General features: G+C 39.8%; 1 protein-coding gene across 1 annotated transcript in view; it reads right to left on the bottom strand.

Moving 5' to 3' along the window:
- Window positions 1-24155, bottom strand: part of VPS39 (VPS39 subunit of HOPS complex) — a 56186-nt gene that overhangs the window by 13346 nt on the left and 18685 nt on the right. The window contains exons 8-11 of the mRNA XM_036845141.1: window positions 22659-22842; window positions 16642-16762; window positions 16409-16529; window positions 6723-6852 (exon numbers count right to left, since the gene is read on the bottom strand). Coding sequence (XP_036701036.1) covers window positions 6723-6852; window positions 16409-16529; window positions 16642-16762; window positions 22659-22842 — 556 coding nt within the window. The remainder of the gene's footprint in view (window positions 1-6722; window positions 6853-16408; window positions 16530-16641; window positions 16763-22658; window positions 22843-24155) is intronic.

The following is a 24155-nucleotide window of genomic DNA, read 5'->3' as shown; positions in this document are numbered from 1 at the left end:
CTTTGAAAAGATAAACAAAACTGATAAACCTTTAGCCAGACTCATCAAGACAAAAAGAGAGAGGGCCCAAATAAATAAAATCAGAAATAAAAGAGGAGAAGTTACAACCAATACCAGAAATAAAATCAAGCATAAGAGACTACTATGAACAATTACACACCAACGAATTGGGAAACCTAGAAGAAATGAATAAATTCCTAGAAACATACAATTGTCCAAGACTGAATCAGGAAGATATGGAAAATCTGAACAGACTCATTACTAGTAATGAAATTGAATCAGTAATCCAAAAATTCCAGGACCAAACAGCATCTTGGGGGAATATTACTAAACATTTAAAGAAGAGTTAGATATTTCCTAGTTAAAGAATACCTATCCTTCTCAAACTAGTCCAAAAAACTGAAGAGGAAGGAACACTTCCAAACCCATTATATGAAGTCCACATTACCCTGATACCAAAACCAGACAAAGACACTACAAAAAAAGAAAATTACAGGCCAATATTGCTGACGAACATAAATGTAAAAATCCTTAGCAAAAGATTAGCAAAGCAAATTCAACAATACATTAAAAGGATCATAAACCATGGTCAAATGGGGTTATTCCAAGGATCCAAGGATGGTTCAATATCCACAAATTGATCAGCGTGATACAACACATTAACAAAACAAAGAATAAAAATTTCATCATCATTTCAATAGATGCAGAAAAAGCATTTGACAAAATTCAACATCCATTTATGATATAAAAAAACCCCCACAAATCTCGTAACAAAGTGGGTACAGAGGGGACATACCTCAACATAATAAAGGCCACACATGACAAGCCCACAGCTAACAGCATACTCAATGGTGAAAAGCTTCTTCAAGATCAGGAAGAAGACAGGGATGCTCATGCTTGCCATTTTTATTCAACATAATATTGGAAGTCCTAGCCACAAGCAATAAAACAAGAAATAGAAATAAAAGGCATCCAAATTGGAAGGGAAAAAGTAAAACTGTCAGTATTTGCAGGTGACATGATACTATATAGAGAGAGCTCTAAAGACTCTACCAAAAAACTATTAAAACTAATAAATGAATTTGATAAAGTTGCAGGATACCAAACATACAGAAATCTGTCACATTTCTATACACAAATAACAAACTATCAGAAAGAGAATTGTTTTTAAAAATCCTACTTTCAATTGTATCGAAAAGAATAAAATACCTAGGAGTAAATTTAACCAAGGAGGTGAAAGACTGATACTCTGAAAACTATAAGACATTATGCAAGAAATTGAAGATGACATAAATACAGCTGATCCTTGAACAGTGGGAGGGTTAGGGATGCCAACTCCTGCCCCTGCACAGTGGAAAATCCACATATAATCCTACAGTTGGCCCTCCATACCCACAGTTCTGCCTCTGTGGATTCAACCAACTATAGACTGTGTCGTACTGTAGTACATATTTATTGAAAAAAAAATCCATGTATATGTGGACCCACCCAGGTCAAACCCATGTTGTTCAACGGTAAATGGAAAAAAATATCATGCTCATGAATTGGAAGAATTAATATTTGTTAAAATGTCCACACTACCCAAATCAATCTATAGTTTCACCGAAATACCTATCAAAATACCCATAGCAATCTTGAGAACGAAGAACGAAGCTGGAGGTATCACACTCACTGATTTCAAACTATAAAACTATAGTAATCAAAACAGTATGGTACTGGCACAAAAACAGACACACAGATCAATGGAACAGAGTAGAGAGCCCAGAAATAAGCCCACACTTATATGGTCAATTAATCTATGACAAAGGAGGCAATACTATACAATGGGGAAAAGATGCCTCTTCAATAAATTATGTTGGGAAAATTGGTCAGCTACATGTAAAAGAATGAAACTAGACCACTTTCTTACACCAAAATACAAAATAAACAATAAATACAATACAAAAATAAACTCAAAATGGATTAAGGACTTAAAATGTAAGACCTAAAATCATAAAACTCCCAGAAGAAAACATAGGTACTATGCTCTTTGAATTGGTCTTAGCAGTATTTGGAACTGTCTCCTCAGGCAAGGGCAACAAAAGCAAAGTAAACAAATGGGATTACATCAAACTAAAAACCTATTGTACAGTGAAGGAAACCATCAACAAAACATAAAGGCAACCTACCGAATGGGGGAAGAGATTTTCAAATGCTATGTCTGATAAGGGGTTAATATTCAAAATATAAAAAGAATTCATACAACTCATTATCAAATCAACACAATCCAATTAAAAAAATGTGCAGAAGACCTAAACAGACACTTTTCCAAAGAAATCATACAGATGGCCAACAGGCACATGAAAAGATGCTCAACATCACTCATCATCAGGGAAACGCAAATCAAAACCATAATGACATATCACCTCACACCTGTTAGAATGGCTATTACCGGGACTTCCCTGGTAGTGCAGTGGTTAAGGATCCGCCTGCCAAGGCAGGGGACACGGGTTCGAGCCCTGGTCTGGGAGGATCCCACATGCTGCGGAGCAACTAAGCCCGTGCGCCACAACTACTGAGCCTGCACTCTACAGCCCACGAGCCATAACTACTGGAGCCCGCGTGCCTAGAGCCCGTGCTCCACAGCAAGAGAAGCCACCGCAATGAGAAGCCCGCGCACCGCAACGAAGAGTAGCCCCCACCTGCCGCAACTACAGAAAGTCGGCTCACAGCAACGAAGACCCAACGCAGCCAAAAAAAAAAAGAATGGCTATTACCAAAAAGACAAGAAATAACAAGTGTTGGTGAGAACGTGGAGAAAAGGGAACCCTTATGCACTGTTGGTGGGAATGTAAATTGGTGCAGCTACTAGGGAAAACAGTATGGAGGTTCTTCAAAAAATTAAAAATAGAACTACCATACAATCTAGCAATTCCACTTCCGGGTATTTATCCAAAGAAAATAAAAACACTAATTCAAAAAGATATATGCATGCTAATGTTCACTACAGCATTATTTTTGCCAAGACATGGAAGCAACCTAAGTGTCCATTGATACATGAATGGGTAAAGAATATGTGGCATATATATATATGCACACAATGGAATATTAGTCATAAAAAGGAATGAAATTTGCCATTTGCAACAACATGGATGGACCTAGAGGGTATTACACTACGTGTGATAGATTTTTTAATCTGAATTAGTTCATGTGCAGCTGGTAAGTGGGAGAATGGTGTAGGCATGAGGCAAAAGTTGTTTTGGTTGGTATGCAATTTTCCCCAGCTTGTTAATGTTTTGAAGTGACCAGGGGCAAGCTTTCTTACAATTAATGAGAAACCTTAACTTATACAGGAAGATCTAAAGAAAAGAGCTGAAAATCCTGTAAAAGTGCCCTCTTTTACTGCAAGTAATGGCTGATTAGTAGCTTCAAAAACCACTATACTTTCTACTAAGTTAAGCCATCTGGGGAAGATGAGAGTAAAAATGAAGCAAAGATGTTTCCTCCCCATTAATTGTTTTGGAGGTCTCATAAAGAAGTCTGCACCCAGGATCAGATATTTTACTTTGATGAAACTAGTTTCTATTAGAAGCAAATGTTCTCAAAGATCTTATCTCAAAAGAGAAAGCACAGCCCCAGAGTTTAAGGTAGCAAAGGACTATCATGCTGGGTACCAAAAACAGTGGGAATTTCATTTTAGTAGGATAGTTATTTTTATTAGTGTTCCAGTTACAAAGCTGCCTAGAATTTGAGTGGTCTGCTCCAATGTTATTTGCCCCTTAAGTCCTGTTATTTTTCATATTTGTTATAGAATATAAGGTTCTGCAGGACCACATTCAAGGCGTTACAGCAAAAATGCCTGTACCTCGATACATATAAAAAAGGGCACCCTGGGTGCCACATGAATATTCTGGCCATTGTAAGGGATCTAGCCTCCCTATAGTAAGCAAATAAAGGGACATTCTATTAATATATCAGTCTCATGTGTCAGGGTCAGTCTGTCACTAGTGGTCTGATGATCTCTGGATATACTAAGAATATCCACTATAGGACCTAAGGACCAGTCCTTAGATCGAAGTCAGTCAAGGGAGATGCTGCCCAAAAGGCCCCAAAGGCCCAGTCAATAGCCAGCTGCCCCCAGACCACATCACCACCAGCACTTACCTCCTGCTGCTGGTAAGGGTCCACTTGTGCCTTATCTTCCCTACTAGACTGCTCTTTGAAAGCAGAATTCCTGTCTGATTACTGTTGCTTGGGGCCCAGCAGAATGCACTGCACTCTCTTAAGAGCTCAGTATATATTTGTGGAGTGAACAAGTTAAAAAGTAGTAGCTTCATTGGGATTGATTTTAAAGTTCAAGTATTGTCGGTACATGGAAAAAGGGTCAAGTCGTTACAGCAGTTCTAGCTTATTATTCCAGTGTCTTCCCAAAGAGCTGGTGGCATACTGAAAACAAATGCCCCAACTGAGTTCATTCAGATGAAGGATGGTAAATATTTATCAATTTCAGGGTACCCAGCTTCCATCCTCCTTCTTAAGAGCAAACTATTTCATTTTGGTGAGCTCCTTCTTCCAGACCATGTGTAGTCTTGGTGGGAGAATAGTTCAGGCACCTATCTTTGCCTTTAGAAGCAGAGTGTAGCCACAACCTCCTTTCCCACCCCTAGGACAGTGAGAAGGAGTGAGACCATGACCTAATCCTGGCCAATCAGATCCCTTTGATCTTGAGAAATTGGTTAAAGGATGACAAGCAGTATGGCACACATCAACATATATCCAGTCCTACATGCTTCTTTTATGTAATGCTGATACTCCTCCATCATGAGGTGAGGTCTGTGTTCCCTTGCCTTGAACTTGGAAAGCCCTTGTAAATCAATAGAATACAGGAGAAGTGACCATCATAAAAGGCACTGAGGCTTCCACCTAGGCCTCCTGGATCACTCACTCCAGGAAAAGCCAGTCACTCTGCATGAGGACACTCAAGCAACCCTATGGAGATACCCACCTGGACAAGAACTGAGGCCCCCAGCCCATAACCAGCACCAACATGTGAGCTATGAGAGTGAGCCACCTTGGAAGTAGATCCTCTAGCCTAGTCAAGACTTCAGACAAAGGTAGCCCAGCCAGTATACAACTGCAACCACACGAGAGACCCCAAGCAAGAACTGCCCAGCTGAGCACTTCCCCAATTCCTAACCAACAGATACCAAGAGAGATAACAGACGATTTGTTATTTTAAGTCACCAACTTTTGGGATAATTTGCTACATGGCATTAGACAGCTAATACAAGCTGATGGGGGCAACTTTTATTGAGGATGCAACAACAGGGGAGGTGGTGGCAGTAACAGCTAAGGAAGCGGCTGTGCCGGTGGAGGACTGCCCCAGCTGTCCTGGCTACAAAGGGATTACTGTCCAGCTTCCTATTTCCTGCTGGGAGGTCCTCTGGAGCAACCTTGGTTCCTACTGTTCCCAAGCCTGGTCCCCCATTCATTTGGTAGGCTCCTCCACCTGCCATTCCCTTAATATTCCAACAAGCCATGCTTAATTTAACCAGATACTGTTTGAATTCTCCAGCATTGGTCTTTACTGCTCACAACAAAAACCTTAACTGATACAGGGCGTTACCACAGTTTATTGTTGGCCAAGGTCAAGGGAAGATGGAAAAAAGGTAAACAAAGAGGAGGAGATAGAGAGTCAAGCCAAGTATATATAGATTGACTGATCTTAATTAAGCAAAAATGGAATATACCCAAATGAAAAATTTAATAATAATAACAGCAAACACTTACCTGGCATTTATTAAGTACCACACACTGTTCTAAGCACTTTCCTGTTCTAAGCACTTGACATAATCTTCACTGCCACACTGTGAGGTGAGTAGTATTATTCTCCCTGTTTTGCAGAGGAGAAAACTGAAGCAGAGAGAGTCCAGTCTGGCTGAGGTCAGGCAGTCTGACTCCAAAGTACCTGCTCCTCATCACAATGCTCTAGTGTCTAGAGAGCTTTCAGGACACTGAGAAAAGAAAGGGATTTGCAGCACTGCCCTATGTGGCTCTTAAAAATGACCTACAGGTGGGACTTCCCTGGTGGTGCAGTGGTTAAGAATCCGGCTGCCAATGCAGGGGACACGGGCTCGAACCCTGGTCTGGGAAGATCCCACAGACTGCGGAGCAACTAAGCCTGTGTGCCACAACTACTGAGCCCATGCGCCTAGAGCCCGAGCTCTGAACAAGAGAAGTCACTGCAGTGAGAAGCCCATGCACCGCAACGAAGAGTAGCCCCCGATCGCCGCAGCTAGAGAAAAGCCCACCTGCATCAACGAAGTCCCAACGCAGCCAAAAATAAATAAATTAAATTAATAAATTAAAAAAAAAATGACCTACTGTTGAATCCTACTAAGTTCAGGCCAGTGACTTCTGTCTAGAACAGCAGTCAATAACCACTAGATGATCAAACACACATGTGTTGACTTGAATGACTTTGTTACCTTCCTCTAATGGCAAGGGCAAAGCATCCCAGAAAACTGGAAGTCTGTACATGTAGGTGAGACCAGAGTCATAAGATCAGGACTGTAAATATGTAGCCACATGGCCTCCCACAGGATCCTGTTAGGTACGAGGATCAATTTAGATGAGCGTAAACTTTCCCCATTCTCAGAAGTCTGGCGTCATTTCTCCCCATCCTTTCCAGTTCCCCCTCCCTCGATTTAGTTCCTTATCCCTAGGCCATACCCACTTGTTACCTGTGCCAAGTTTAGCAAAGACCTGCATGGACTCATCAAAACGCTTCTGGCAGAAGAGGTTGAAGGCATACAAGTTCTTGATGTGATGGATCTGTTGCTGTTTTTCACTGTCGGAATCATCTTTCATTTCCTGATAAGAGAATATAATAGGTAGGAGCTCACTCACTCAACAAATATTTATTCAGTATACACCAGGTATCAGACAATACCCTGAAACATGCTATGCCCTCACAGACTGCCCTTACATTCTAATCATAAGTCACTATGCAATTAAAATACCATAGGGTTTCTACAAAATACCTGACCAGTACTCCTGAAAACTGTCAGGGTCATGAAAAACAAGGAAAGACTAAGAAACTGCCACAGATCAGAGGACACTAAGAATGCATGACAGCTAAATACAATGTGATTTCTGGATTTGAACCTGGAACAGAAAAAGGGACGTTACTGGAAAAACTTGGTGAAATCTGAATAAAGTCTAGCGTTTAGTTTAAAAACAAAAGATCAAAACAAAACAGGGTGAGTGATGATAGAAGCACGTGGGTAGGGTATTCAGTCTAGTGTGAGTGGTGGGTCCAGGAAGGCTCCCAGGAGGAATGTAAACTGAGACACAAAGGATGAGCTGGACTTGGCCAGGCGAGGCTGGCAGGCGACAGAGAGGGGATTCCAGGCCAAGAGGACAGCACGTGTGCGCAGGGCCCTAAAATGACAGAGAGAACATGGCCTGCTCAAGGAATGAAAGACGTTTAACATAGCTGGCACAGTTGGGAAAGGTCCTGTTCACAGTAAAAGCCAAATAAATAGAGCTACTTATTACCTCTGCTTCTTCCTTTAACCTTTTCCCCCCTTATATCCTTTTAAATCAATCTTTGCCACATTTAATTTCTTCCTTCGAAATGTCTCTCCATGTCAACTACACCCTAATTAAAAAAAAAAAAAGGTCTCTCCATGTTTTCCCTTCTTTTCTTTTCCTCTTCTATTGCGTTCACCCTAGTCCAGGCCATCATCAGCATGTCGCCACGCTTGGGCTAAGCTCTCCTGCTTGGTGTTTTAAAGGCTCTCAAAGCCAGGCACAGCCTCCTTAGCTAGGTTATTCCCAGACATTCAAGCCACACCCTACATGCCAGTCAGGATGGGCTCCAAGCATTCTGGAAATACTTGTTTCCACACTTGTTTTCACTTCTTTAACTTCCTCGGGCTCTGTAACTCTCCCTGTTTCCTGCTCCTGCTCCTACCTATGCTTAAAAGGTCCAGCTTTAGGATGCCTTTTCCAGCCCAAAGCAAAGTTTAGTACATAACTGCCCTCTGAAAGTTTCATGTATGTTCTCTGATTAATTTAAATAAAAGACAGGTTCCTCAAGAGCTAAGATGATATCAAGCAACCTTCTTTCATCATAGAGCAGAACACCTAGTAAGTACAAGCCTAGTAAAGAGAAGGGAAAATGGAAACCCACTTCCATCTTCTCTACTGAAAATTAAACAGACAACCTGCAGCAGGAAGATCACTGGAAAGACCTAAGACCTTCCTTTTAAGAAAAATAGATACTAAAAAAAGCTATATGCTACATAATACCCTTTTTATAAAGTTCAAAAACTAAATACATATTCAAGCACACAAATATATATGAAAGATTAAACAAAAAAATTTTAAGGGCACAATAAACACAAAGTTAGGATAATGGCTGTGTCTGGAGGGTAGGCAGAGGGATGGGATGGGGAGGGACATACAGGTTACGTAAGTTATTTTTGGGGGGTAGGATGGTGGGTTCATGGGTATCATTATTTTAAAAATGAAAATAAAATAATTTAGAGCAATAGATGAGTGGGGAAAAAAATAGTAAGATGCTAAAATTAAATGGCCCAAGACAAAAACAATCTATGGTATATTAAATGTGTCTATCTACTAAGACTGGATTTTTGTTTTATATCTAGAATTTATACACCCAAAATAAATGTTGCTCTTCAAAATTATCTACCATATAGAATTATAAACATATGTATTCCAAAATTTGTGCCCACTGTTTTCCTTTCAGAAGTAATTTATAAGATACTCTGAAAACTAAGTTTTCCTACTATTATCTTCAAAAAAATCTCCTCCTCCGTACCGCTCCCTCCCCCGGCCTGAGTGAGCCAGAGCCCCCGAAGCAGCTGCTCCTTTAACCCCGTTCTGTCTGGGCGGGGAACGGACGCCCTCAGGCGACGTACATGCAGAGGCGGGTCCAAATCCAAAGCTGAACGCTGGGAGCTGTACGAACAAAGAAGAGAAAGGGAAATCTCCCCCAGCAGCCTCAGAAGCAGCGGATTAAAGCTCCACAAACAACTTGATGTGCCTGCATCTGTTGAATACCTGAATAGACAACGAATCATCCCAAATTCAAAAGGTGGACTTTAGGAGCAGGATATATTAATTTCCCCTTTTCCTTTTTTTGTGAGTGTATATGTGTATGCTTCTGGGTGAGATTTTGTCTGTATAGCTTTGCTTTCACCATCAGTCCTAGGGTTAGGTCCGTCCATTTTTTTTTTTTTTTTTACTTAAAAAAATTTTTTTTTCCTAATATATGCTTTCTTAATAATTTTTTCCGTATTTTCTATTTTTAGAAATTAAAAAAATTTTTAATAAGTTTTTTCATATTTTTTATTTTAAAAAATTAAAATTTTTTTTTCTTAATAAATTTTTTTCTTAAAAATTTTTTTCTTATTATTTACTATAAAAAATTAATAAATCTATTTTTAAAAATTAAAAAAAATTTTTTTCTGAATACATTTACTCTTAATAATTTTTTTTCTTATTTTTTATTATAATAGCTTTATTTTATTTTATTTTATCCTCTTTTTTTCTTTCTATTTTTTTCTCCCTTATATTCTGAGCTGTGTGGATGAAAGGCTCTTGGTGCTCCAGCCAGGCATCAGGGCTGTGCCTCTGAGGTGGGAGAGCCAACTTCAGGACACTGGTCCACAAGAGACCTACCAGCTCCACGTAATACCAAACGGCAAAAATCTCTCAGAGATCTCCATCTCAACATCAAGACCCAGCTTCACTCAACGACCAGCAAGCTACAGGGCTGGACACCCTATGCCAAACAACTAGCAAGACAGGAACACAGCCCCATCCATTAGCAGGGAGGCTGCCTAAAATCATAAGGCCACAGACACCCCAAAACACACCACCAGATGTGGACGTGCCCACCAGAAAGACAAGATTCAACCTCATCCACCAGAACACAGGCAATAGTCCCCTCCACCAGGAAGCCTACACAACCCACTGAACCAACCTTACCCACTAGGGACAGATACCAAAAACAACGGGAACTACGAACCTGCAGCCTGTGAAAAGGAGACCCCAAACACAGTAAGATAAGCAAAATGAGACGACAGAAAAACACACAGCAGATGAAGAAGCAGGGTCAAAACACACCAGACCTAACAAATGAAGAGGAAATAGGTAGTCTACCTGAAAAAGAATTCAGAATAATGATAGTAAGGATGATCCAAAATCTTGGAAATAGAATAGACAAAATGCAAGAAACGTTTAACAAGGACGTAGAAGAACTAAAGAGGAACCAAGCGACGATGAAAAACACAATAAATGAAATTAAAAATACTCTAGATGGGATCAATAGCAGAATAACTGAGGCAGAAGAAAGGATAAGTGACCTGGAAGATAAAATGGTGGAAATAACTACTGCAGAGCAGGATAAAGAAAAAAGAATGAAAAGAACTGAGGACAGTCTCAGAGACCTCTGGGACAACATTAAACGCACCAACATTCGAATTATAGGGGTCCCAGAAGAAGAAGAGAAAAAGAAAGGGACTGAGAAAATATTTGAAGAGATTATAGTTGAAAACTTCCCTAATATGGGAAAGGAAATAGTTAATCAAGTCCTGGAAGCACAGAGAGTCCCATACAGGATAAACCCAAGGAGAAACACGCCAAGACACATATTAATCAAACTGTCAAAAATTAAATATAAAGAAAACATATTAAAAGCAGCAAGGGAAAAACAACAAATAACACACAAGGGAATCCCCATAAGGTTAACATCTGATCTTTCAGCAGAAACTCTGCAAGCCAGAAGGGAGTGGCAGGATATACTTAAAGTGATGAAGGAGAAAAACCTACAACCAAGATTACTCTACCCAGCAAGGATCTCATTCAGATGTGATGGAGAAATTAAAACCTTTACAGACAAGCAAAAGCTGAGAGAGTTCAGCACCACCAAACCAGCTTTACAACAAATGCTAAAGGAACTTCTCTAGGCAAGAAACACAAGAGAAGGAAAACACCTACAATAACAAACCCAAAACATTTAAGAAAATGGGAATAGGAACATACATATCGATAATTACCTTGAATGTAAATGGATTAAATGCTCCCACCAAAAGACACAGGCTGGCTGAATGGATACAAAAACAAGACCCATATATATGCTGTCTACAAGAGACCCACTTCAGATCTAGAGACACATACAGACTGAAAGTGAGGGGATGGAAAAAGATATTCCATGCAAATGGAAATCAAAAGAAAGCTGGAGTAGCAATTCTCATATCAGACAAAATAGACTTTAAAATAAAGAATATTATAAGAGACAAAGAAGGACACTATATAATGATCAAGGGATCGATCCAAGAGGAAGGTATAACAATTGTAAATATTTATGCACCCAACATAGGAGCACCTCAATACATAAGGCAAATACTAACAGCCATAAAAGGGGAAATTGACAGCAACACAATCATAGTAGGGGACTTTAACACCCCACTTTCACCAATGGACAGATCATCCAAAATGAAAATAAATAAGGAAACACAAGCTTTAAATGATACATTAAGCAAGATGGACTTAATTGATATTTATAGGACATTCCACCCAAAAACAACAGAATACACATTTTTCTCAAGTGCGCATGGAACATTCTCCAGGATAGATCATATCTTGGGTCACAAATCAAGCCTTGGTAAATTTAAGAAAATTGAAATCGTATCAAGTATCTTTTCTGACCACAACGCTATGAGACTAGATATCAATTACAGGAAAAGATGTGTAAAAAATACAAACACATGGAGGCTACACAATACACTACTTAATAACGAAGTGATCACTGAAGAAATCAAAGGGGAAATCAAAAAATACCAGAAACAAATGACAATGGAGATACGACGACCCAAAACCTATGGGACGCAGCAAAAGCAGTGCTAAGAGGGAAGTTTATAGCAATACAAGCCTACCTCAAGAAACAGGAAACATCTCGAATAAACAACCTAACCTTGCACCTAAAGCAATTAGAGAAAGAAGAACAAAAAAACCCCAAAGCTAGCAGAAGGAAAGAAATCATAAAGATCAGATCAGAAATAAATGAAAAAGAAATGAAGGAAACAATAGCAAAAATCAATAAAACTAAAAGCTGGTTCTTTGAGAAGATAAACAAAATTGATAAACCATTAGCCAGACTCATCAAGAGAAAAAGGGAGAAGACTCAAATCAATAGAATTAGAAATGAAAAAGGAGAAGTAACCACTGACACTGCAGAAATACAAAAGATCATGAGAGATTACTACAAGCAACTCTACGCCAATAAAATGGACAACCTGGAAGAAATGGACAGATTCTTAGAAATGCACAAACTGCCGAGACTGAACCAGGAAGAAATAGAAAATATGAACAGAGCAATCACAAGCACTGAAATTGAAACTGTGATTAAAAACCTTCCAACAAACAAAAGCCCAGGACCAGATGGCATCACAGGTGAATTCTATCAAACATTTAGAGAAGAGCTAACACCTATCCTTCTCAAACTCTTCCAAAATATTGCAGAGGGAGGAACACTCCCAAACTCATTCTACAAGGCCACCATCACCCTGATACCAAAACCAGACAAAGATGTCACAAAGAAAGAATCCAATATCACTGATGAACATAGATGCAAAAATCCTCAACAAAATACTAGCAAACAGAATCCAACAGCACATTAAAAGGATCATACACCATGATCAAGTGGGGTTTATCCCAGGAATGCAAGGATTCTTCAATATACGTAAATCAATCAATGTGATACACCATATTAACAAATTGAAGGAGAAAAACCATATGATCATCTCAATAGATGCAGAGAAAGCTTTCGACAAAATTCAACACCCATTTATGATAAAAGCCCTGCAGAAAGTAGGCATAGAGGGAACTTTCCTCAACATAATAAAGGCCATATATGACAAACCCACAGCCAACATTGTCCTCAATGGTGAAAAACTGAAACCATTTCCACTAAGATCAGGAACAAGACAAGGTTGCCCACTCTCACCACTATTATTCAACATAGTTTTGGAAGTGTTAGCCACAGCAATCAGAGAAGACAAAGAAATAAAAGGAATCCAAATCGGAAAAGAAGAAGTAAAGCTGTCACTGTTTGCAGATGACATGATACTATACATAGAGAATCCTAAAGATGCTACCAGAAAACTCCTAGAGCTAATCAATGAATTTGGTAAAGTAGCAGGATACAAAATTAATGCACAGAAATCTCTTGCATTTCTATACACTAATGATGAAAAATCTGAAAGTGAAATTAAGAAAACACTCCCGTTTACCATTGCAACAAAAAGAATAAGATATCTAGGAATAAACCTACCTAAGGAGACAAAAGACCTGTATGCAGAAAATTATAAGACACTGATGAAAGAAATTAAAGATGATACAAATAGATGAAGAGATATACCATGTTCCTGGATTGGAAGAATCAACATTGTGAAAATGACTCTACTACCCAAAGCAATCTACAGATTCAATGCAATCCCTATCAAACTACCACTGGCATTTTTCACAGAACTAGAACAAAAAATTTCACAATTTGTATGGAGACACAAAAGACCCCGAATAGCCAAAGCAATCTTGAGAACGAAAAATGGAGCTGGGGGAATCAGGCTCCCTGACTTCAGACTATATTACAAAGCTACAGTAATCAAGACAGTTTGGTACTGGCACAAAAACAGAAATATTGATCAATGGAACAGGATAGAAAGCCCAGAGATAAACCCACGCACATATGGTCACCTTATCTTTGATAAAGGAGGCAAGCATATACAGTGGAGAAAAGACAGCCTCTTCAATAAGTGGTGCTGGGAAAATTGGACAGGTACATGTAAAAGTATGAAATTAGAACACTCCCTGACACCATGCACAAAAATAAACTCAAAATGGATTAAAGACCTAAGTGTAAGACCAGACACTATCAAACTCTTAGAGGAAAACATAGGCAGAACACTCTATGACATACATCACAGCAAGATTCTTTTTGACCCAGCTCCCAGAGAAATGGAAATAAGAACACAAATAAACAAATGGGACCTAATGAAACTTAAAAGCTTTTGCACAGCAAAGGAAACCATAAACAAGACCAAAAGACAACCATCAGAATGGGAGAAAATATTTGCAAATGAAGCAACTGACAAAGGATTAATCTCCAAGATTTACAAGCAGCTCATGCAGCTCAATAACAAAAAAACGAACAACCCAATCCAAAAATGGGCAGAAGACCTAAATAGACATTCCTCCAAAGAAGATATACAGATGGCCTACAGACACATGAAAGAATGCTCAACATCATTAATCATTAGAGAAATGCAAATCAAAACTACAATGAGATATCATCTCACACCGGTCAGAATGGCCATCATCAAAAAATCTAGAAACAATAAATGCTGGAGAGGGTGTGGAGGAAAGGGAACTCTCTTGCACTGTTGGTGGGAATGTAAATTGATACAGCCACTATGGAGAACAGTATGGAGGTTCCTTAAAAAACTACAAATAGAACTACCATACGACCCAGCAATCCCAATACTGGGCATATACCCTGAGAAAACCATAGTTCAAAAAGAGTCATGTACCAAAATGTTCATTGCAGCTCTATTTACAATAGCCAGGACATGGAAGCAACCTAAATGTCCATCGACAGATGAATGGATAAAGAAGATGTGGCACATATATACAATGGAATATTACTCAGCCATAAAAAGAAATGAAATGGAGGTATTTGTAATGAGGTGGATGGAGTTAGAGTCTGTCATACAGAGTGAAGTAAGTCAGAAAGAGAAAAACAAATACAGTATGCTAACACATATATACGGAATCTAAGGAAAAAAAAAAGCCATGAAGAACCTAGTGGCAAGACGGGAATAAAGACACAGACCTACTAGAGAATGGACTTGAGGATATGGGGAGGGGGTGGGGTGAGATGTGACAGGGTAAGAGAGTGTCATGGACATATATACACTACCAAATGTAAAATAGATAGCTAGTGGGAAGCAGCCGCATAGCACAGGGAGATCAGCTCAGTGCTTTGTGACCACCTAGAGGGGTGGGATGGGGAGGGTGGGAGGGAAGGAGATGCAAGAGGGAAGAGATATGGGAACATATTGTATATGTATAACTGATTAACTTTGTTAAAAAGCAGAAGCTAACACACCATTGTAAGGCAATTATACTTCAATAAAGATGTTTAAAAAAAAAAAAAAAAGATACTCTGAAAACTAAGTTTTCCTACTATTATCTTCAAAAAAATCTCTTCTCTTTTACCAAATTAGCACTGTCCAGTTTAATGACTAAGAGAGGCTTAGAAAGACTTTTAGTTGTTTCATAAAATCAAATCCACAGGCTTCCCTGGTGGCACAGTGGTTGAGAATCTGCCTGCCAATGCAGGGGACACGGGTTCGAGCCCTGGTCTGGGAAGATCCCACATGCCGCAGAGCAAATGGGCCCATGAGCCACAACTACTGAGCCTGCGCGTCTGGAGCCTGTGCTCCGCAACAAGAGAGGCCGCAACAGTGAGAGGCCCGCGCACCGCGATGAAGAGCGGCCCCCACTTGCCACAACTAGAGAAAGCCCTCGCACAGAAATGAAGACCCAACACAGCCATAAATAAAATAAATAAATAAATTTAAAAAAAAAAAAAAAGAAACAAAGACCCAACACACCCAAAAATAAATAAATAAATAAATAAATTTTTAAAAAAAATCAAATCCACCCTTTAGAGATGACAATAATCACCACTGGGGATGTTTAAAAGAATAAGACAAGACTTGAAAGTCAGTCTCCAAGAAGCGTTTTGGCAATGAGAACATCACTGAAAGAACAGTATGGCCACTACTTTGCTGTGAGTAACACCCCATGAGTAAAATCCCATCCATTCAAGGAGAGTGAGTCTTGTAACTGCAGCCCTGCTGAATGCAGCAACCTGAGGCGGGTTCAGAATACCTAAAGAAGGCCTGCTTACCCAAGCCCAGGAGACGACTGGGGAAACGGATTTTGAGAGGCCCTGTAGTTGTTGCATTCAACCACACTGTAATCTTGACAGTTATGACTGTTATTTTAATGTTAGCATTGTCTTTAATTTTTCAAGGCCATACCATATCTATTAAATTATTTTACTGTCCTATTAATTCTATGAAATACTATTAGTATAATTGGCATTCATTCTACATTTGACAGGTAAGCAAACTGAGATAGTGAAATCATTTAGAGTCACATAGATATCTTATGGCAGGGTCAGATCCTGAATCCAAGCCCCCTGCCTTTCAGCTCTGAGTTTATTCCTCCAGTCCAAACTAAATATGAACATCTAAACTAAAATCCACTACTCTGGAGAACAATGAGGAAGGCCCATTTCTCACACCCAAATCTCAGAAACAAGACTTACTGCAAGCTGCAGAGCCAATTCAAACTGCTTGTCCTGGAGAAGCTGTTGGATTTGGGTTGCCATGGGGACTGGAATGAGTCTCCAAACAAAATGGTTGCTGGCCACATAGATAATGTTTGATCTGGAGACAGGAGTAAGAGGATTAGCAAAAGAGCGCTGGCTTTATGATGACACAGATGACTTTAAAGCTTTGCAATAATATGGCAGCTACAGTCAAGAAAGAAATTCCTTACCCTCCTGAGGTAATGAAACGGGGCCTTTGCAATTCAATGCTCTGGACCAGAAGCCTTGGCTCAAATGTCCGGATCTCCACATATCGAGGCAACACTGCAATGATGTAGGGAGGCTGGTGCTCTGCACAAGAGAGAACATCTTGAGTTGTGCTTCTGCTCTAAGCCTTTAGGGTTATGGACTGTTTCAGCTTCTCAGTTCTAAGCTGCACTTGGATCTCCAACTGGTCCACTAGTCAAATACCAAGCCAGGATCCTACACTGTGATATACAAAGAAAAAAAAAAATGTTTGTCTCAGTGATGCTAAATCTCCTGCACAAAAAGGATGCATCCAGCTTTGCTCAGAGGGACCTGACTCCACTCCTACTGTTTCCCTGAGAGAACTGGGTGAAAGCGTCACTGGCTCCTTTCTCATCCGTCACAAAGCCAGGCCAGACCAAGGCCAGCTGCAGCTCCCCTAACAACGAGTCAGTGGGAGAACAAGGTAACATAACTTCTTTCATTCTCTTAGGAAAGGCAAGAGGAGGGCAACTTCTTTTTTTTTTTTCCCCTAAAATTATGCTAGAGAAAGAGATCCACATTTCTGTCCAATGTTGTTTCTGCTTGAGATTTTCACAGCGAAAAGATGCAGAACTCCACCTAATGCTCAATGGTTCACAGAGAAGGCAGCTGGATGGCATTCTCGGTGTAGCCATTTTCTTACATGAGGTAACTAGTGTGTCAAATTCATAAAAACAGAAAGTAGAATGGTGCCAAGGGCTGAGGGAGGGGAAAATGGGTTCTTGTTTAATAGGTACAGAGTTTTAGTTTCACAAGATGAAAAAGTTCTGAAATGTGCTGCACGACAATGTGAATATACATAACACTACTGAACTGTGCACTTAAAAATGGCTAAGGTCAAATTGAAGGATAAAAAACCATATTATAATCTCAGCAGATGCAGAAAAAGCTTTCAACAAAATTCAACACCCATTTATGAAAAAACTCTCCAGAAAGTAGGCGTAGAGGGAACTTACCTCAACATAATAAAGGCCACAGATGACAAACCCACACCCATTTCTCAATGGTGAAAAACTGAAACCATTTCCTTTAAGATTAGGAACAAAACAAGGCTGCCCACTCTCACCACTATTATTCAACACAGTTTTGGAAGTTTTAGCCACAGCAATCAGAGAAGAAAAAGAAATAAAAGGAATCCAAATTGGAAAAGAAGAAATAAAGCTGTCACTGTTTGCAGATGACATGATACTATACATAGAGAATCCTAAAGATGCTACCAGAAAACTACTAGAGCTAATCAATGAATTTGGTAAAGTAGCAGGATATAAAATTAATGCACAGAAATCTCTTGCATTCCTATACACTAATGAAGAAAAATCTGAAAGAGAAATTAAGGAAACACTCCCATTTACCACTGCAACAAAAAGAATAAAATACCTAGGAATAAACCTACCTAAGGAGATAAAAGACCTGTATGCAGAAAACTATATGACACTGATGAAAGAAATTAAAGATGATACAAACAGATGGAGAGATATACCATGTTCCTGGATTGGAAGAATCAACGTTGCGAAAATGATTATACTACCCAAAGCAATCTGCAGATTCAATGCAATCCCTATCAAATTACCAATGGCATTTTTCACAGAACTGGAACAAAAAATTTCACAATTTGTATGGAAACACAAAAGACCCCAAATAGCCAAAGCAATCTTGAGAAAGAAAAACGGAGCTGGAGGAATCAGGCTCCCTGACTTCAGACTATATTACAAAGCTACAGTAATCAAGACAATATGGTACTGGCACAAAAACAGAAATATAGACTGATGGAACAGGATAGAAAGCCCAGAGATAAACCCATGCACATATGGTCACCTTATCTTTGATAAAGGAGGCAAGAATATACAATGGAGAAAAGACAGCCTCTTCAATAAGTGGTGCTGGGAAAACTGGACAGCTACATGTAAAAGAATGAAATTAGAACACTCTCTAACACCATACACAAAAATAAGCTCAAAATGGATTAAAGACATAAATGTAAGGCCAGACACTCTAAAACTCTTAGAAGAAAACATAGGAAGAACAGTCTTTGACATAAATCACACCAAGATCCTTTTTGACCCACCTCCTAGAGAAATGGAAATTAAAACAAAAATAAACAAATGGGACCTAATGAAACTCAAAACCTTTTGCACAGCAAAGGAAACCATAAACAAGACGAAAAGACAACCCTCAGAATGGGAGAAAATATTTGCAAACGAAGCAACTGACAAAACATTAATCTCCAAAATATACAAGCAGCTCATGTAGCTCAGTATCAAAATAACAAACAACCCAATCCAAAAATGGGCAGAAGACATAAATAGACATTTCTCCAAAGAAGATATACAGATTGCCAACAAACACATGAAAGGATGCTCAACATCACTAATCATTAGAGAAATGCAAATCAAAACCACAAAGAGGTATCACCTCACACTGGTCAGAATGGCCATCATCAAAAAGTCTACAAACAATAAATGCTGGAGAGGGTGTGGAGAAAAGGGAACCCTCTTGCACTGTTGGTGGGAATGTAAATTAATACAGCCACTATGGAGAACAGTATGGAGGTTCCTTAAAAAACTAAAAATAGAATTACCATATCACACAGCAATCCCACTACTGGGCATATACCCTGAGAAAACCATAATTCAAAAAGAGACATGTACTACAATGTTCACTGCAGCACTATTTACAGTAGCCAGGATATGGAAGCAACCTAAGTGTCCATCGACAGATGAATGGATAAAGAAGATGTGGCACATATATACAATGGAATATTACTCAGCCATGAAAGGAAATGAAATTGAGTTATTTGTAGTGAGGTGGATGGACATACAGTCTGTCATACAGAGTGAAGTAAGTCAGAAAGAGAAAAACAAATACCGTATGCTAACACATATATATGGGATCTTAAAAAAAAAATGGTTCTGATGAACCTAGGGGAAGGATAGGAATAAAGATGCAGACATAGAGAATGGACTTGAGGACATGGGGAGGGGGAAGGGTAAGATGGGACAAAGTGAGAGAGTTGCACTGACATATATACACTACCAAATGTAAAATAGATAGCTAGTGGGAAGCAGCCGCATAGCACAGGGAGATCAGTTCTGTGGTTTGTGACCACCTAGAGGTGTGGGATAGGGAGGGTGGGAGGGAGATGCAAGACGGAGGGGATATGGGGATATACGTATACATATAGCTGATTCACTTTGTTATATAGCAGAAACTAACACAACATTGTAAAGCAATTATACTCCAATAAAGATGTAAAAAAAAAAAGAAAAAATGGTTAAGGTGAAAGATTTTATGCTATGTGTTTTTTTTTAACCACAATTAAAAACAGAATTTTTTTTAAATTAGTAAAAAATGAACCACTAGATGGCATAATTATCATATAAAAATGTAACCTCAAAGAATATATTTATAAGAATAGTTTCTTGGTGTGACTAACTTGCTATAAATTTATTTTCCTCATTACTTATTTTCAGATAAAAAGTTTTTCATATTATATTCACAATTTATACTCTAAATGAATAGTACAATAAAATTTCAAAGCCAGAAGGGAACTGAGAAATGAGGAAAAACTAAGGCCTTAGTAATACCTTCATCAGTTTGAATGCTATTATTGTTATTATGTTGATATTTTTCATCTTACCAAAAAGTAAAAGTTAATAGCATGTTTTTTTTTGTACTGGATTCTTTTTTTATGCTGACCTCATTTTAAAAAAGCGATTACAATTTTCTTTCATGTTAATATGTATAACTATGTAAAGTTTCTCTGTCCTTTTAAAATCTGGCCCACTTTAATAAGGTCTAATTCAATAAAAGAAGTAACCTATACTAGAAACCCTTTTGGTTGTCATGTCTTATCATTTGTTCAGTCTCCCCAAGTCTTTGACAACAGAGATGGTCTGGATCTCTCTGTGTCTTCAAACTTGGCAGACTGGCTGGTGTCCAGCAGGCATGTAATGAATGGCGGACAATGACAGAAATTCATCAATCAGCAAGCATTTACTAAGAGGCTATGATGTTGCGGGCACTCTCGAAGTGGACCAAGACATGAGCCCAGAGCCCACAGAGCTCCTGCACGAGCAGAGGAGACAGACAACTCACTGCATCCAGTGGGACAGTGCAGCTAGCATGATGGAGAAACCTGCAAGGGCAGTGGGAGCACCCAGGGGGAAGTGACTAGTTCTGCCTGTGGGTCAGAGAAGACTTCTGAGAGGAAGTGCCACTGAACGGGGGCCTTGTCATATGAGCAGCACGCTGCTGGGCAGACAAGAAAGGAAGAGGCAACAGCACAGATGAAGGCACAGGGATGGGGAGTCCTTTCAAAATGACTGGAGCCTGGGTGCAGTAGTGAAGAGGAGAGCAGAAATATAATCGAAGTCTATAAGAAGTTTAGTCTTCTTCCTGTCAGATGGTGTTCTCCCCCCCTACCCAGGAATGAATGTCCCCTCCCTCCATGTGTTAAGGCACAAAAATGTTTTTGCGAAACACTGCCAAAGGGGCTGGGAACTAACAAAGGTCTTAAAACAGGGTCCCCAGGCTGGGAAACCAGAAACCTACTTCCAGCATATTACACACAGCTTCACCTAGTCTACCAAGGCTCTTCTTCTGAAGGAAAACAAGGGTCCCTAGAACATCACGAAGCTTCTCGTGAAGCTCTTAACCACCCCCCCCCAACCCACAGCAAACTTGTGAATATACTCTTGAGCCCTATAAAATACTGTCCTTTTCATTTATCTTCCTTCTGGTCTATTCATCTCTAATCACCACCTGAATAACCACCCGAGAACATGATGCTTTTATCAGTTCTACCATTTAGGAATCTAATGGCCTCTCAGACCTTCGAGTGGGCCTCTAACAACTGGCCCCATCCTCATTCCTCCTTAATCCACACCACCTGTTTCAGCCAGGTCAGTCTCTGGAATGCCCTCTCACAAATCAGCATGTCTTCTGCATTGCTGCTCATTTTTCAAACTATTCTTTCTGCCTAAAATGAAAGCAATTTTTCTTTAAGCTAGATCCTGAACTCCTTGCCTGGTCTACTGCAATCTTAATGGAACTTCTTACTGATTAACTGAACAATGAACTTCCCCTTTCTCAACTACCAAATCTCAACTCATCCGATTTAATGCCTTAAGCAGGGCCTTGTTTCGTCTCTTTATGCAAGATGTAATCCTTGTCTCCCGAGCTAGAGCCCTTAAAGTCAGCATGTCTGTATGCCTCTCCACAGCAGTAACTAAAATGCTTACTCTTCTGACTAAAAATGAATTGCTGCCAGCGTGGTCATATGCTTCCAGGCAATACCAACGCAGAGAGCTGGAAGCCTGAGGCAGGTGTAGGAGCAGAAACACCTGATGTGTAGGACAGACACACCTGAACACACTCTGTGCCTCTAAGCTACAAAAACAAGAGCAGCAAGAACCACCACATCAAAAACCTTTTGATGCTGAGTTATACGGATTATAGGACGAAGTAAAGAATTTCCACTAATTTCCAAACGTAGTCTTTTTGGCAGAGGACACAAAACATTAAAAAGAAGGTAAAAGAAAAGGAACTAAGAGGTAAAAATAGTAGTAGTAGACAATCACTTCCTAATATGTACAATTCTGTTTACATTCTTCCCCCTCTGGGGCAAAACCCAACTTCCTACAAAAGCCAGAATATCCCTTTTGGTTTTTTTTGGGGGGGGGGGGCGGGGGGGCACACCACGCAGCATGCGGGACCTTAGTTCCCTGACCAGGGATCAAACCTGTGCCCCCTGCAGTGGAAGTGCAGAGTCTTAACCACTGGACCGCCAGGGAAGTCCCCAGAATATCCCATTTTTAATAACCCTAAAACACTTTTCTACTTACAAGAAGGGGAACTGAGAGTGAATGACACTGGAAACCACTGTCTGCTAAAGCTATGAATGGGGCTCCATTCTTAGAGGGTGGCCCAAAGTGGGAAAAAGAAGCTATGGTGGTCTCACCCATGGCCACTGGGATGTCTGTCCAGTTCAGGGCACACTTCTGTGTGCAGATCCCCTCCTCATTGAGCACCACGGTGAGATCATCCTGACCCACAGCCACCTTTCCATCTGCCAGAGGTGCAACTAAGGGCTCCAGCTGTTTTCCTGTTGGAAATAGCTCTTTGTTGGACCCCTTTCCATCTACCTATAGGAAGACACAAAGTGAGTCACCCATCATTCTCCAGCCAGAGGCATGAACACAGATGGCCTGGAAAAATCAAGTTAAAACCCCAAACCTACAGAAGCCAATAATATTCCTTATTTGGCATAAAGAAATATTATAGAGTCTGTTATGACAAATTTTGTCATCACAACGTCGAACCAGTTCTCTTTTTCTCTAACATGGAGACAAGCATCTAGCCTGGCAACTGACAATGTCAATTGCTGGCGAGGATGCAAAGCAACTGGAACTCTCATATGATGCTGGTGAGAACACAAAATGGTACAGCCATTTTGTTTGTTGGCTTCTTATAAAGTTAAATATACACTTACCATGGGACCCAACAATCCCATTCCTAGGCCTTTCCTCAGGAGAAATGAAAACCTGTGTTTACACAAAAATCTGTGTGCAAAAGTTTATAGCAGCTTTGTTTATAATGTATAAAAATTGTAAACAACTTTGTCCTTCAACTGATGAATGGATAAACAAACTGTAGTACATCCATACAATGGAATACTATTCAGCCATAAAAAAGAATATATTGACACACACACAACACAGTTGGATGTCAAATGCATTTATGCTAAGTGAAAGAAGCCAGGCTCAAAAGGCTACATACTGTATGATCCCATTTATATGACATTCTGGAAAAGGCAAAACTATAAGAGATGAAGAACAGATCAGTGGTTACTAGAGGTTGGGGTGTGGAAGGAGGGCTGACTTCAAAGGGGCAGCATGAGGGAAATTTCTTGGGATGATGGAACTGTTCTGAATCTCTTTTTTTTTCTTTTTACTTGGCCCCACGGCACACAGCATCTTAGTTCCCTGATCAGGGATCGAACCTGTGCCCGCTGCAGTGGAGGCATAGAATCCTAACCACTGGACTACCAGGGAAGTCCCCTGTTCTGACTCTTGATTGTGGTGGTGGTTATACAACTCTAGGCATCTGTCAAAACTCAGAACTGCACATCCAAAAGAATAAATTTTACTGTCTGTAAATAAATGAATACGTTTTGAATAACCTGGTCCTAAAGCAAGATTCCTCACCCTCAAAACACTCCACCCTCAAGAAGCTGACGGCAACACCTAAGGTAGTCAGAGGAATGAGAGCCCTCTTCCAGCTTTTGGCTCCGTCCCCCGCCCCTCACAGATTCCTCTCAGGCACCTGTCTGCCTAGTGGCTATGCAGTCACACAGCAGTAACTCGCCTAGGAGCTTGCAATTCTGATGCTGATAAAACTAGGCTCGTCCAAGAATATAAACAGGGAACAAATATATTAACTAGATAAACAATGAAGA

This window comes from Balaenoptera musculus, chromosome 2 (assembly GCF_009873245.2).
Source record: "Balaenoptera musculus isolate JJ_BM4_2016_0621 chromosome 2, mBalMus1.pri.v3, whole genome shotgun sequence".
Taxonomy (NCBI): Eukaryota; Metazoa; Chordata; class Mammalia; order Artiodactyla; family Balaenopteridae; genus Balaenoptera; species Balaenoptera musculus.
Note: the sequence above shows the minus strand (reverse complement) of the source record. Positions and strands in the feature narration are given on the sequence as shown.